Below are 15,890 nucleotides of genomic sequence, written 5' to 3'. Positions count from 1 at the left end.
TTTATCCCCCATTGGTAGCAATAATATTTGACTTTCTCAGCTGTGATGTTGGAGTGGGATAGTGTATACTTCCTACTAGGCATTGTGGTCTTAAACCTGGATGAAAGAGAGGCATTTAGTAGCCTCTCTGTGTTTAGTAACTGCCCACAGATTGGTCACTAGTTGGTGTGCAGTTCTTTGTGTTAGGGTAAGTACTATTTGCTTTATTTAGACTGAAGAAAAAATAATGGAGTAAAAATAGCAACAGTATATGCATTGAGTCTTTTTTTTTTTTTTTTAAATAAAGGTTTTGGAAAAAAGCAGTAATAAAAGAATGTTGGGGATATATATTATCTCCCTAAAAAGTGAGATTTTGTTTAGTGGTAGAATCCTAACTGATAAATGTTATGTAATATCTGTTGGTTTTTAAGAATTTGCACGTTAGTCAAGTCATGGTTTTGTACTCTGAGGAAAACGTTTTAAGTTGTGATGAATTGTGATTTTCTGAACAGAAAGCCCAAAACGAAAAGAACCAAGAGATTCCTTGAGAAGAGAGAACCGAAACTCAGTGAAAATATTAAAAATGCTATGCTGATTAAAGGGGGAAATGCAAATTCAATGGTGACACAAGTACTTAAAGATGTGGTATGTATATATATACACGTAGTTTTTAATTTTTTTTTTTAAAGATTTTATTTATTTGACAGAGAAAGAGACAGCGAAAGAGGGAACACAAGCAGGGAGAACAGCAGGCAGAGGGAGAAGCAGACTCCCCGCTGAGCAGGGAGCCCAACGCTGGGCTCGATCCCAGGACCCTGGGACCATGACCTGAGCCAAACGCAGATGCTCAACGACTGAGCCACCCACACACCCCTATTTTTTAATTTTTTAAAAAGATTTTTAAGTAATCTCTGTACCCACCATGGGGCTTGAACTTACAATCCTGAGATCACAAGTTGCACACTCTACCTACTGAGCCAGACAGGCGTCCCTGCACACTAATTTTTCAGATGGTATTGAAATTATTTTAGGAAACTTTCAGTGTACTAGTTTAGGCTGCTGGAGAAATACATGGATAAGTTTGCCTTGCCTTAAGAACTGCTAGTCTTAGAGAAAGGCTCAAGTTGGAGGTTATTTGCCTTGGCAAGACACTAACCACTGGTTTTCCTTGAAACAACTACTGTAGTTCCCTTAGTAAATTTCACCTGGTTTCAATTACTAGAATTTGGTTTACTCGCATTTAAAGAATATATCTAGTTTGTAAAGTGAAATAACTGCATATTACTGTCTATTCCTTCAGCAATACCAAATACTGTGCTAGGTGCTGAGGATTAATAGTTATATAAGACACATCTATCCCTTCAGTGAGCTTAATGAGGGAGACCGGCAAGTAAGAAATTATAGCACTGTGAATTAAGTGCTCTGCTGGAGGCATGTGCAGGGTAGGATGGGAGGCAGAGTTAAAATCCCATAAGGGTAGCCACACACAGAGTGGGCTTCCCAGAGAAGATACTTAACTTCGTTTTGAAGGAGGAGTTAGAGCAAGTAGGAGGAGAGGAAGAGGAGGAGAAAGTCTTCCAAGGCTGAGGAAGATACTTGTGCAAAAAACAAACAAGCAAAAAAACAACAACAACAACAAAGAAGGGAATGTGAAGGAGCATGATGCATTTGGGGAACTGCAAGTAATTGGGGATGGCTAAAGGGAAAATGGGCTCTATGGAGCTAGAAGAACAGACAGGGATCAGATAACATGGAGTTTGAGCTTTGTTCTGAAAGCTCTAAGGAACCATTGAAAGATTGTTGGTGACAGATATGATCAGCTCCTTTAATCGGTTTGACCAGAGAAAATTGAGAGCAAATGTGGGAAACTAATTCAGCCATTGCTGTCAGGCAGGTAATGAGTATCTGGAGTGTGGTATTGCAAGTGAAAATGAGAGATGATCAGAGAGACTAGATGTTGAGGGTAGAAGTGTCTGGGTTGGGTTCTTGATGAGTGATAATGCCAATTAGAGAATATACCAGGTGGAGCAGGTTTGGAGAGAGAAGTGGTATGTTCAGTTCAGGACCTGTAATGTAAGTGATGAAGATAAAAACTTTATGTTTTTTTCTACCTCTGTAGCCTGATGTTTAGCCCAGTGTGTGGCACATGGTAGATGCTCAGTAAATGTTTAATCAGTGATTAGAAAGCATAGTCTATGGAGATACCTACTTGGTGGTTGAATATTTAGGCCTTGAATACAGCAGATAGGTTCTTTGACTTAAATCAACTAAGTAATTGAATAGACTTTTAAACTTGACTAAACTCTCTATGCTTGTTAAACACAATGGTTCAGATATCTGAATGTCTAATACATGTTCATCTTTCTGTCTCAGTGTCATTGTATTGGTAGGATACTGGCCCTGTATTTAAGTAAGCTCTAAGAATAGCACACTATTACACGTTACTGTGGTAGTTAACATTCATATTTATGATTCTTGAGTTGTCACTGTGGTAATGTGCATTACACCAAGGCAGGGAAACATTTGGTCAAGAATTATTAAAATTTTTAGTATTGAAGGGGTTCCTGGCTGGCTCTGTCGGAAGAGCATGTGACTCCTGATCTTGGGGTTGAAAGTTTGAGTCCCACGTTGGCTGTTGAGATTACTAAAACAAATAAACTTAAAAAAAGAAAAAAAAAGTTCAGTACTTAAAAAGATAGGTTTTACTGCTGAATTTCCTTTGTTCATTAGCTCTGATTGTTGATGAATGATCATTTTTCATTTCATCGTTTCCGTCATTTACCCCTTTTCCTAATGCAAGGGAATGCTTTAGGTCTTTGTTATTCCTTGTGGTAGAGCAGAACTGACCATACAGGTAATAAGTGATTATTAGTGAATGAGTGGAAAGAAGTAAGAAAAAAATGAAAAGAGGGTTGAATGACAGGAATTTTTTAAAGGGCTGTGTTTAAACTCCTGAGTAGTATTCTGATTGTCATCACCGGGACACTTTCTCCGTTCTCTTATCTCCAGACAACATTATTTCAACTCTGTCAGCCTTTTCTGATAGGATTTATTTTTTTGTTCTCTTCTGCTTTTCTTTCTACTCTCAAATAAATAGTTTGTCTGGAAAGAATGGAATAGGTAGAATTTAAAGAAATGAAAGGAATCATTTAAGTTGGACAGATTTTTGAAAGGGCATAGAAACTTTAGATTAAGGAAGTGCAGTTTAAGTTAGGTTATTAAGCTTATGTTGCAGGTTTATATAAGTGATTAAAAGGGAGCCAAGCAGAAGACATCAGAATAGGATTCAGGGACCAGGTAATCTTGTATAATGACTGATACAATGCAATTTAATTTTTGCTTCCGCTTTTCAGAATGTAATTTGTTTTGAAAGCTATAAATTATGTTTTACAGTATGCACTGAAAAAACCGTATGGAGTTCTGTATAAAAAGTAAGTAATGATTTATTTTAGTTTAACTTATATTGTTCTATTATAAAAGTAGCAAACAGTTACTTTATGGGAGATTTAGAAAAGTATTTTGTTTAAAAAACATGACGGTTCCTTACATATAGCTACTAGTATTTTTAAAATTTATTTCTTTCCAGTTTGTGTTTTCATTTGTATTGAATACTTACATAGTTGTAATCTTAGCATATATATATTATTTTGAAATAATTACAGACATACAGAAAAGTTGCAGCAATTAATAGATTTCTCATAACCTTCACCCAGCTTCTCTTAATGTTGCATCTTACATAACCATAGTATAGTTATCAAAAGTAAGAAATTAACATTGGTACAATAATGTTAACTAAACTGTAGACTTGATTTGGTTGTACCAGTTTTTCCAGTAATAGCCTTTTTCTCTTCCAGGATCCTACAGTGCATTTAGTTGTCATGTCTCCTTACTCTCCCATTTGTGACAGTTCCCCAGTCTTTCCTTTTTTGATGACTTTGACACTTTCGATGAGTACTTGTTAATTATTTTGTAAAATGTCCGTCAGTTTGGATTTGTCTTAAGTTTCTCATGAACAGATTGAGCCTTATGCATTTTTGGCAAGAATACCACTAAAGTGATGTGCTTTTCTCCGTAAATCATACCAGGGAGTACAGGATGTGTTACGCTGGTAGCATTAACCTCAGTTAAAGTGAGTCTGCTTGGTTTCTCCACTATAAATTTACTATTTTTCCTTTTGTAATTAATAAATGTTTGGAGGAAATACTTTGAGACTCTGCAAAAACTATGCAAATAATTCTCTTTCTCCTCACACTTTTTCTTACTCATTTTAGCATCCATCAATGGATCTTGTCTACAGAGGTGATTACTGTGGTGTTGTTCTAATGGTGGTTTTCTGTCTCCCTCATTCCTTCTACATTTATTAATTGGAATTTTGTAAGGAAAATCTCTCGCTTCTCCTCTGTTGAATTACTCATTTATATTAGTGTGGACTTATGGATGTTTATTATATTCTTTGGAGTTATAATCCAATGCTATCATTATTTTGTTGCTCAAATTCTACCTTTGGCCTTTGGGATCTTTTTCAGGTTGGCACCTGTGCTTTTTCAACATGCTCCTTGTATTTGAGTACTTCCTTTCTGGTGCCACAAGATGCTCTACACTCATCTTTTATTTTTCCTTGCAACAGCCCTGGAATCAACCCCTTCTCTGTGGAGCCCTGTTTCCATATATTGGAGACTGGTAATTTAGAAACAAAGATCTGGGCACTAAGTATGCTCTGTTGCTCTGGGAGTGTCATTGTCTCTAGATCCCCTCAGCAGACAGAGCTTGAAAATATGTGTTATGCGTATTAACCTGTGCATACATGCACATCTAAATTTATATTTATGTGTTTTAAAGACTGAGTTCATATCGATACTTCCTAAAAAATCATGCATTCATACTAATACTTCCAATTCCAGCCCAGTGCCACAGACTTCATTCCAGCCTTTCTTCTTTCCTTGTAACTTTTTTCTTCTGACAGTAAGAAACCTGGCTTTCATTATTGATAATATACATATTTATTTATTTGTATAATTCTAGTACATACATAGTATCAGAATTTCCAACCCTATAAGCAACAAATTAACTAGAGTGTAGAATGTGTATATAGTTCTTTGTGTCTTTAGCTTTAGAGTATCCAGTTCAAATACTGTTTCCCAATGGAACATAGGTTTTTTCTGCCTCTTTAATGTGATTGTGTTATTCCTTTAAACTACAATTGGGGTCGTTTATTACAGTTTGTATTCTGTTTTGGGTTTTTCTCCACATCCTGGTTGTTGTTTTAATTTATGTATGTAAAATTTACTCTTTGTCGTGTATAGTTTTGTGGGTTTTGAAAAATGCATTGAACTGTGTCTGCCACTACAGTTCATGATACAGAAACAGTTCCATCATCCTGAAAATTTCTTTGTGCAGTGCGCTCTTGTAGTCCATCTCTCCCCCACCCCTTTAACCATCGAACTGTTTTCCATCCTTATAGTTTTTCCTTTTTCCGAATGTCACGTAAATGGAATCATACAACAGATAGCCTTTGGAGTCTATTTTCTTTCATTAACAAAATGTCTAAAAATTATCTGTGTTGTTGCCATACATTAAATTTTATATCAAGTCTTTTTCATTTATATTGTAAACACTTTTCTATTGATAGGTGATCCTTTAGGTATTATTTTCATTGCCAGTATAATGCCTATTAAATGGTTATACTAAAATTTACTTGTAACTTAATTTGGGGGAATTTAGGTTTTTCTGTTTTGCCATTCTTACAAATAATGCTAAAATGGCCATTTTTACACAAATGAGTTATTCTTTTGAATTAGTTCCTACATGAGATTCCTAGACATGAGATTACTGGGTACAGCTTCATACCCAATAGGGCAAATTAATTATATTGCTTTTTGAAAAGATTGTCCTTTTGACAGAGTGTAATATATAAGTTCCATGGACCATTACCTACTTTTGGTTTATATTTTTAAGCTAAGAAGTGAAAAACATACTTTGTTTAATTTGCATTTTCTGTGTTTCCAACAGGTCATATTTGCTTATTGTGAATTATAGCTAGCTGTTAATCATAAATGCTGCAATAATTTTTCTTGGTTTGCCTTGCGCATTGTTAAAAATAATACTCTTTTTTTACTGATTATAAAAGTAATACATATTTCTCTTAGATAATCGGGATAATGGAATAAGTAATCACTCATAGCACTATGTACATTCTGACATATTTTTTTCCCTGTGTATTTTCTTTCTTTCTTTTTTTGAGTATAGTTGACACACAATGTTACATTAGTTTCAAGTGTAAAACATAGTGATTTGTTAAGTCTATACATTATGCTATGCTCACTAAAAGTGTAGCTATCATCTGTCACTATTATGATATTGACTATATTCTTTATACTGTATCTTTTATTCCCATGACTTATTGATTCCATAACTGGAAGCCTGTATCTCCCACTCCCCTTCACCCATTTTCATATCTGAACAGATATTTTCGTATCTGTACATTTATTCTTTTTTTAAAGATTTATTTATTTTACGGAGAGAGCACATGTGTGAACAGGGGGGAGGGGGAGAGAGAGAGAATCCTCAAGCAGACTCCCCACTAATTACAGAGCCCAAGGTGGGGATTAATCCCAGGACCCTGAGATTATGACCTGAGCTGAAATCAAGAGTTGGCTGTTTAACCAACTGAGCCACCCAGGAGTCCCTAATTTATTCTTTAAGCAAAATTGAGATCATGTTGTATATAGATTTTGCTTCATAAAAATGATGAACTATTTTATAGAAACTTGATTTACATAATTAGAAATCAGAAATTATAAGTGAAAATATAAACACTCTTCCCAGAACAACCACCTCTCATTAGTTTCTTACATATTTTACCAGAATTTGTCAATGCATTTTTTTTTTTTTAAAGATTTTATTTATTTATTTGACAGAGAGACACAGCGAGGGAGGGAACACAAGCAGGGGGAGTGGGAGAGGGAGAAGCAGGCTTCCTGCTGAGCAGGGAGCCTGACGCGGGGCTCGATCCCAGGACCCTGGGATCATGACCTGAGCCGAAGGCAGACACTTAACGACTGAGCCACCCAGGCGCCCCTCTATGCATATTTAAGCAAAGAAAAATATTTATTTGTATTTCTTTCCCTTTTGCATGAAAGATAACATGTTTTACCCACTGCTTCTCCAGCTCTACTACTAATTTTCCTGGTCCAATGCACCATTTTTTTCTTTCCCTTCTGGATTACTGCAATAGCTTCTTACTAACTCTTTTCATTCTTGCCATACTACATTGCATTCTCACATAGTAGACAGACAGTCCTTTAAAAAGAAAATTTTAGGGGTGCCTGGGTGGCTCAGTCGGTTAAGCGTCTGCCTTCGGCTCAGGTCATGATCTCAGGGTCCTGGGATCGAGCCCTACATCGGGCACCCTCCTCAGTGGGGAGTCTGCTTCTTCCTCTCCCTCTGCCTGCCGCTCTCCCTGCTTGTGCTCTCTCTCTCTCTCTCGGTCAAATAAATAAATAAAATCTTAAAAAATATATATATAAAAAAATAAAAAGAAAATTTTAGGGGCACCTGGTTGGCTTAGTTGGTGAAGCAGCTGCCTTCGGCTCAGGTCATGATCCCAGGGTCCTGGGATCAAGCCCCACATTGGGCTCCTTGCTCAATGGGGAGTCTGCTTCTCCCTTGCCCCTCCCCCTGCTTGTGCTCTCTCTCTCAAATAAATGAATAAAATCTTTAAAAATAAATAAATAAAAAGAAAATTTTAGTCTGATCTTATCACTCCTGCCTGAAACTCTTCAATGCTTCCTGTTACTTTATTAATATCTACATTCCTTACCTTGATCAACAAGGCCCTACATAATCTGGGCCATGTCTTCATCTTTGGCCTTATGCCCCACCATTTTCCCTTTGCACACTAAGCTTCAGTGACACTTGCCTTCTTTCCATTTCTTGAATAGTCTGAGCTTGTTTCCATCTCAGGATCTTTGCTTATTCTGTTCCTTCTTCCTAGAATACTCTTAGCCTCAAAACTTTTCAATGGCTTATTGCTTATCTCTCAGATCTCAGCTCAAATAGTCATTTTCTACTCTTCATACTAATAGAATACCCTATTTTATTTTTGTCACTACAGTTACTTTTGAAATTTTTATTTTTTCACTAGAATGTAGGCTCCATGAAAGCAAGGGTCTGATTTGTTTTCGAGGATCCTTAGCTCTTACAACAGTGCCTGGTACATAACAGGCACTAAATACATATTTGAATGAATGAATATCCCTCCAGCTTTATTTTTGATCATCTGAATATAAAATTATCTTTATTTAATATATTACTTAATTGTTATGGGTGAATTGCTATTAAGGTTATTAAAATTAAGGTCACCTGTTAAAATATTCTTAGGAAAAACATTACAAGACCATTTGAGGATCAGACATCGTTGGTGAGTACAAGAATTTTTTTTTTTTTTTAAAGATTTTATTTATTTATTTGACAGAGAGCGAGAGAGCACAAGCAGGGGGAGCAGCAGAGGGAAAGGGAGAAGCAGACTTCCCGCTGAGCAGGGAGCCCTACGTGGGGCTCGATCCCAGGACCCTAGGACCACAACCTGAGCTGAAGGCAGACACTAAGCAATGGAACCACCCAGGCACCCTGAATCTTTTTTTTTTTTTTAAAGTTTATTTATTTTAGAGAGAGCGTGCATGTGGTGAGGGGAGGGGCAAAGGAAGAGGGAGAGAGAATCTCAAGCAGACTCCGTGCTGTGTGTGGAGCCCAACATGGGGCTTGATCCTAGGACCCTGAGATCACTACCTGAGCTGAAACTAAGAATTGGTCGCTTAACTGACTTTGTCATCCAGGCACCCCAAGCATCTTTCTGATTTAAGAGAGCATGTAAATGATTATTCAGACTAATCACTGCTCCTTTAGTACTCCTAATTTGTGATGTTTCTGAATTAGAAATCATCCTATATGAGGGAATTTTAATGTAAATTGGAGGGGAACTAAAACATTTATTTATTATTTTGAAATAAGACTTTCATACTTTCAAAAATATGACTATAGATCTTATATTTTACTTTGACCAGTATTATTCACTGCTTGTAAGTATATTGACAGAATTTTTAAAAGTTGAATTATATTTTATGTGCATAATTAATAGATTATCAAAAGGAAGCATGTTACAGGTCTATTTTTATAAAGCAAGTTTGATTTTTAAAAATCTGACTTATTTCTTTGGATATTTTTAGAACAAGGAATGCTACCTGAATTATTGCTAACAATTGTCAGTTGCTTTACTAATCAAATTCCTATTTGAGTGTATTGGCAACCAAACTAAATGAAAAAGACTAGTGAATAAAATCAGAAGCTAAAGGATGGTATATAATAAATGGTGAATGATGAATGGACTTTGGGTATGTGATGATACTGCTTTCTTTCTAAAGAAAACCTTAAAAGAATAAGTGGTTTAAACTAAATTGACTTAAAAAGAAGTCAGAATAGGGGACGCCTGGCTGGCTCAGTCAGTAGAGCGTGTGACTCTTGATCTCTGGGTTGTGAGTTCAAGCCTCACATGGGGCATAGAGCTTACTTAAAAAAAAAAAAAAAAAGATTAAAAGATACTGAAAAAAAATCAGAATGGGATCATGTTCTCTTGAGGGGAACACCATTACTTGTTTTTCCTTTTAGTTAGTGAATTTATTTATTTTTTAAAGATTTATTTATTTTAGAGAGTGAAAGAGAACATGCACATGCGTGCACATGAGCAGGGGGAAGAGCAGAGGGAGAGGGAGAGAGAGAGAATCCTTAAGCAGACTCCCCGCTGAGCACGCGGATCCTGACATGGGGCTCGATTCCAGGACCCTAAGATCATGATCTGAGCTGAAATCAAGACTCAAATGTTTAACTGACTGAGCCATCCAGGCGCCCCTAGTTAGTGAATTTAAAAGAAAGAACTTTTGAATAGAATCTCAGTAATTAATTAGAAGACTAAAAATGAACATTTTCTCCTAATGTAGCAACTGACTGCATTGAAAATTATATTAAGAAAAATCAATATTCAGGGTTTAAAAATATTTTTTTAAAGATTTTATTTATTTGAGAGAGAGAGGGAGGGAGAGAGAGAGAGCATGAGCAGGGGGAGGGGCAGATGGAGAAGCAGCCTCTCCACTGAGCAAGAAGCCTGATGTGGGGCTTGATCCCAGGACCCTGGGATCATGACCTGAGCCGAAGGCAGACACTTAACCAACTAAGCCATGCAGGTGCCCCTTTAAAAAATTTTTTTAAAAAAGATTTTATTTGAGAGGGAGAGAGAGAACGAGGAGCGGGGTGGGGAGATTTGCTGAGGGAGAAGCAGGTTCCCCACTGAGCAGGGAGCCTGATGCAGAGCCCGACCCCAGGACCCTGGGACCGTGACCTGAGCCAAAGGCAGATGCTCAACCAACTGAGCCACTTAGGCATCCCAATATTCAGTTTTTTACAAAATTACTTTCATTATAGTCTTGGGTTTTTCACAGTCATTGTTGAAGAGATTGTGAAATTGAAAATAAGGGCTCTAATCCAAAATTCTGTCTCTTTCATATACTGCTTATCAAGGGCTTGCTTTGTTTTGGCACCATGATGCTTTTGGTTGAGTGACCACTTTGTAGCAGTGTTGTGATGTAGAATCTGTAGCATTCTGTACTTCTTTTTCTTTTCTTTTTTTTTTTTAAAGATTTTATTTATTTATTTGAGAGAGAGAATGAGATAGAGAGAGAGAGCATGAGAGGGGGGAGGGTCAGAGGGAGAAGCAGACTTCCTGCTGAGCAGGGAGCCCGGTGCAGGACTCGATCCCGGGACTCCAGGATCATGACCTGAGCCGAAGGCAGTGGCTTAACCAACTGAGCCACCCAGGCACCCCTTCTTTTTCTTTTTTTAAGATTTTATTCATTTGATAGAGCACAAGCAAGGGGAGGGGGCGGCAGAGGGTGAGGGAGAACTCCCCGCTGGGCAGAGAGCCTGATGCAGGGCCGCATCCCAGGACCCTGAGCCGAAGGCAGACGCTTAACTGACTGAGCCACCAGGAGCCCCTCTGTACTTCTTTGTCAATCTCGTTTTGATATGACAGTTTTTCTTACATTTGAAATTGTGACTTTCCTCTCTTTGATATCCCACCTCCAGAGATAGGAGATATTTCATTGGATGGAGAAAATCTCAGACTACTAAAGCTCACAATAGTTGTGGAAACAGTGGTCATGTTGGAAATGTGGTTGAATTCCTTCTCCTGACCATGTATCCCTCCAGTAGCACTTCTTTTTTTTTTTTTTCAGTAGCACATTTCTTACACTACAATTTTGGAACTGTGCTTTAGAACAAGAGTTGGCAAATATACCTCCTGTGGGTCAAATCCCTGTTTCTGTGAGAACCATAAAGAATGGTTTTTGTATTTTTAAAGGGTTTCTTTATAAAAGCATGTAAAAGGCCTAAAAATATTTACTATTTGGCCTTTTGCAGATAATTTGACTATGCTTGCTCTAGAATTTTAACAAAAAGTGGACTTTTTATGGAGAAGAACAGTAGAGATGAGTACTATATATGTATGTGAAAGGTAGTTCATGAATAGCTTTGGGGTGTTAGTCATAGTAAGAGAATGTAAAAAGGAAAACATTTTAAGAAAGCATTTTCATTTATTTGGAATTTATTTGGACACTTAAGAAACTTTTTTTTTTTTTTTTTTTAAAGTAGGCTCCATACCCACACCCTGCTGAGCACAGAGCTTGACATGAGATCATGACCTGAGCTGAAATCAAGAGTTGGAGACTTAGGGGCTCCTGGGTGGCTCAGCTGGTTAAGCAGCTGCTGCCTTTGGCTCAGGTCATGATCTTGGGGTCCTGGGATTGAGCCCCGCGTTGGGCTTTGGTCTTAGCAGGGAGTCTGCTGCTCCCTCTCCTTCTGCCCCTGCCCCCTGCTTGTGCGTGTGCTCTCGCTCTCTCTCTCTCAAATAAATAAATAAATCCTAAAAAAATAACAGTTGTAGGCTTAACCGACTGAGCCACCCAGGTGCCCCTATTCATGTGTATTTTAAATGCATGGTAAGATGTACCATTGATGGTAGCGGTAATGTCTAATGAATAAAGGCATTTGTTCAGCAAATGAAATACTTAGTGTGCTGTTTCAAAACTGCATTGGTGAGAATAAATAGTCTCATTTTATTTATTAACTTAAACTTTTCAACATATTTTTAGTCTTAAACTTATTTCTTATCCCTAGGTACCCCAAATCAGAAAAATTGAAGTAAAAAGCTAGAAATAAAGTCCCTTTCCTCTGTTTATTCCTGTCTAGTTCATTAAGTATTCATTACTTTTTTTTAAAGGTCAGAGGTATGATTCTTAAAGTTCTTACATTAATGCACTAATTAGAGTTTTTTTGGTTTTACAGGAATTCTTTTCAAAGAAGTCAGATTGTTCTTTATTTATGTTTGGCTCCCATAATAAGAAGCGGCCAAATAATCTAGTAATAGGTAAATATCATTTACTTTCTTTTTTTTTTTAAGATTTTATTTATTTGTTTGAGTGAGAGAGTGAGCGAGAGAGAGAGAGAGAAGGAGCAGGGGGAGGGGCAAAGGGAGAGGGAGAAGCAGACTCCCCGCTGAGCAGGGACCCTGATGTGGGGCTCGATCCTGGGACTCCGGGATCATGACCCGAGCCAAAGGCAGATTCTTAACCAGCTGAGCCACCCACATGCCCCTATCACTTACTTTCTAATATTGTTATTTACAGAGTCAGTTTTGTGACTCAGATTAATTGATGGTGTTGAGGATTCAGGAGTAACAAGTAATCTCTAAGCTAGTTTTTTTAAATTTTCCTTGTGACTTTGAATAAAAGTTTTTATCTACCAGATTGCAAGTAAACAATGGGCATGTAAATATTACTTTACCTAAAGTTGCAGCTACTTTCCTGATATAAAATATATGTACCTTAAATCTGTGTTAGAGAAAAAAACACAAAGTAGCATACCTACCCACATAAATGAACCCTTCCCTGGTAAGTTTTGCACTTGGTCTGGCATGGTCACTGGTGTAGGCAAGCCCTTTTCCTTCTGTGGGCCTTTATTTATTCATATAAAATCAGGGAGTTTGGCTCAGTAATTTCCAAGATTCTTTCAGGGCCAAGATTGTAACAGTCTATTCTAGATAGAGTTGAAAGTTTAAGAAAGAGGGGATGTGTTTGGTGGGGTGTGAGGGGAAAAAAGAGGCAGAGACTAACATTTTGAACATGCAGATTAAGTGGGTACATATAAGGTGGCTGTTTGGGAAAAATAAATGTTTAAAAGAAAATGTTTTCCTTCTAGGTCGTATGTATGACTACCATGTGCTGGATATGATTGAATTGGGTATCGAGAAGTTTGTCTCTCTAAAAGATATTAAGGTAAGATACTCCGCATAAAAATACAAGGCATTTTGTAATATTGCTCTTGGGCAATAGTGACATCTTGTGGTGAAGAGTACTGTTACAGTTTTGTACCTTAAAGAAAGAAAGAACTTTATTTTTATCCTAGTGTGCTGAGATAAAAGCAAATTTCATTTTATCTTTACTTTAAAAAGAAGTATTTATTTACAGCATATAACACATATGTGGGTCTTCTGGCAGTTAGACTTCAGAGCGATTATTAACTCTTGTCTGGGCCCATCCCTCTGAATTGTCACAGCACCTATTTTATGGAACCTCAGAAATACCAGAGTTTTCTTTTCTTTTTAAGATTTTATTTATTTAGGGGCGCCTGGGTGGCTCAGTCGGTTAAGCGTCTACCTTCAGCTCAGGTCATGATCCCAGGACTCTGGGATCAAGCCCCACATCAGGTTCCCTGCTCCACGAGAAGCCTGCTTCTCCCTCTCCCACTCCCCCTGCTTGTGTTCGCTCTCTCTCTGTGTCTCTCTCTGTCAAATAAATAAATAAAATCTTTAAAAAAAAAAGATTGTATTTATTTATTTGAGAGAGAGAGTGAGTGAGAGAGAGTACAAGCGGTGGTGGGGGGTGAGGGGAGAGGCAGAGGGAGAAGCAGACTCCCTACTGAGCAGGGAGCCCAACATGGGGCTCGATCCCAGGACCCTGTGATCATGATCTGAGCCGAAGGCAGACATTTAACCAGCTGAGCCACCCAGGTGCCCCAATACCAGAGTTTTCAAAGTGAACCCTGTGGTTTTTTTTTTAAGATTTTATTTATTTGACAGAGAGACAGCGAGAGAGGGAACACAAGCAGGGGGAGTGGGAGAGGGCGAAGCAGGCTTCCCGCTGAGCAGGGAGCCCGATGTGGGGCTCGATCCCAGGATGCTGGGATCATGACCTGAGCCGAAGGCAGATGCTTAACGACTAAGCCACCCAGGCGCCCCAAAGTGAACCCTGTTCTAAACCTAGGATGCTTTAGCTGATCCTACAGTATTTAGGCTGCTGGCCACCAAAATGCTAGTTCAGTCCTTTCCTTCAGGACTTGCATCTTTGAGTCTCCTTTGTTTAAATGGTATAAAATAGAAAGTAGTAAATAGTCTTAGAAAGGCAAGAAAACTGTGCTAATTCAGTTCCTGGGTCCAAATTGGGCTTCTACTCCTTCAGAATTCTGCTTCTGGCTTAATCTGTTCCATCAAATATTCCATCAAATAGTTATTTTATTTAGACTTCATAGCTACCCTGTGTAAGGCTGAAATTACTTTCCCTGTTGTGTAGAGTTGGAGATCAAGGCCCAGAGGAATTCTGTTGGTGACCTGGAGTCATACATATAGTGAATGGTATAACCATGAACATTGAAAGAATGAATATTGAAGTTTGTAATGGAAAGTTACATAATTGTTCTTAGTTTATGGGTCTTTGAGGGTCATGGTATAGTTGAAAGAATTGTAAAATATATAATGACTCCTTTTCCTAGTCTCCCCTAAAAAGAGAACATGCCTTCCAAGTTTTCTGTGGGTTTGAAAAAGCCTCTTACCAGATCCTGACTTAGCTTTAGCAGCTTCTTCAGGTACAAGGTAGAACAGTGGCCTGAGATTGGATTTAGAGGCAGAACATTTGGGTTGAAGGCCTGTGTTGGCCATTTAGATGACTTGTGACATGACAAGTCAGTTACTTCCTTGACCTTCAATTGCAATCAAGTATTAAAAAGGTATAATAATACCAGGGGCACCTGGGTGGCTTAGTTGGTCAGCATCTGACTCTTGATCTCTGCTCAGGTCATGATCTGAGGATTGTGAGATCAAGCCTTGTCAGGCTCTGTGCTCAGCAAGGAGTCTGCTTGAGATCCTCTCCCTCTGCCTCTCCCCCTGCTCTCACTCTCCCCTTCTCTCAAATACATAAATAAATCTTTAAGAAAAATAAATAGGTATTCAAATGAGATAATATATGTGAAAATACTAGTTAGTGAAGATAATATTTTAGAAGGTGTTTGGGAAAGCGTATAAACTGTGATGCTTTATTATGGTGGAAGCTCATCTTATTACAGTTTGTCTTTTAGGACAGTGCATGAATCCTTGGAGATGAGCAGCATATCCCCATTTTACCTTCACCACTGCTGCTACTTGGTCAGCAGTTAGTGGGTGTGAACACTGGCCGATGCAAGCATGCCAACCCCTCCACTCTTTGCATTTCACTTCCTAAGCAAAGGAGTACTTCCATTACTGTGTAGCTTCTATACCAGACCACAAAACCATTATTGTCAGATCTCATTCTAAACAAGAACCATTTAAATTGAATACTAAATTTTCACTCATGGAGCATATCCATTAACTCTTAAAGCCACTAATTGATGATGGTATGCTTACATTGGCAGTTCCTACATAGACTATTTTTTTTTAAGTTTTAAAAAAAATTTTATTTATTAATTTAATTTATTTATTCGAGAGAGTGAGAACATGAGCAGTGGGGAGGGGGAGAGGGAGAAGCAGGCTTCCTGCTGAGCAGGGAGCTGGACGT

At 38.0% G+C, this 15,890-nt stretch overlaps 1 protein-coding gene across 2 annotated transcripts in view; it reads left to right on the top strand.

Annotated features, from left to right (window-relative positions):
* The window catches only part of RPF2 (ribosome production factor 2 homolog), a 34,455-nt gene that overhangs the window by 1,490 nt on the left and 17,075 nt on the right, over nucleotides 1–15,890 (top strand). For both annotated transcript variants that reach the window (XM_036086521.2, XM_036086522.2), the window contains exons 2-6: nucleotides 492–624; nucleotides 3,373–3,410; nucleotides 8,359–8,398; nucleotides 12,370–12,451; nucleotides 13,282–13,358. In XM_036086521.2, coding sequence (XP_035942414.1) covers nucleotides 492–624; nucleotides 3,373–3,410; nucleotides 8,359–8,398; nucleotides 12,370–12,451; nucleotides 13,282–13,358 — 370 coding nt within the window. The remainder of the gene's footprint in view (nucleotides 1–491; nucleotides 625–3,372; nucleotides 3,411–8,358; nucleotides 8,399–12,369; nucleotides 12,452–13,281; nucleotides 13,359–15,890) is intronic.

Source organism: Halichoerus grypus, chromosome 9, assembly GCF_964656455.1.
Source record: "Halichoerus grypus chromosome 9, mHalGry1.hap1.1, whole genome shotgun sequence".
In the NCBI taxonomy this organism is placed as follows: Eukaryota; Metazoa; Chordata; class Mammalia; order Carnivora; family Phocidae; genus Halichoerus; species Halichoerus grypus.
This window is presented reverse-complemented; position numbering and strand designations above follow the sequence as displayed.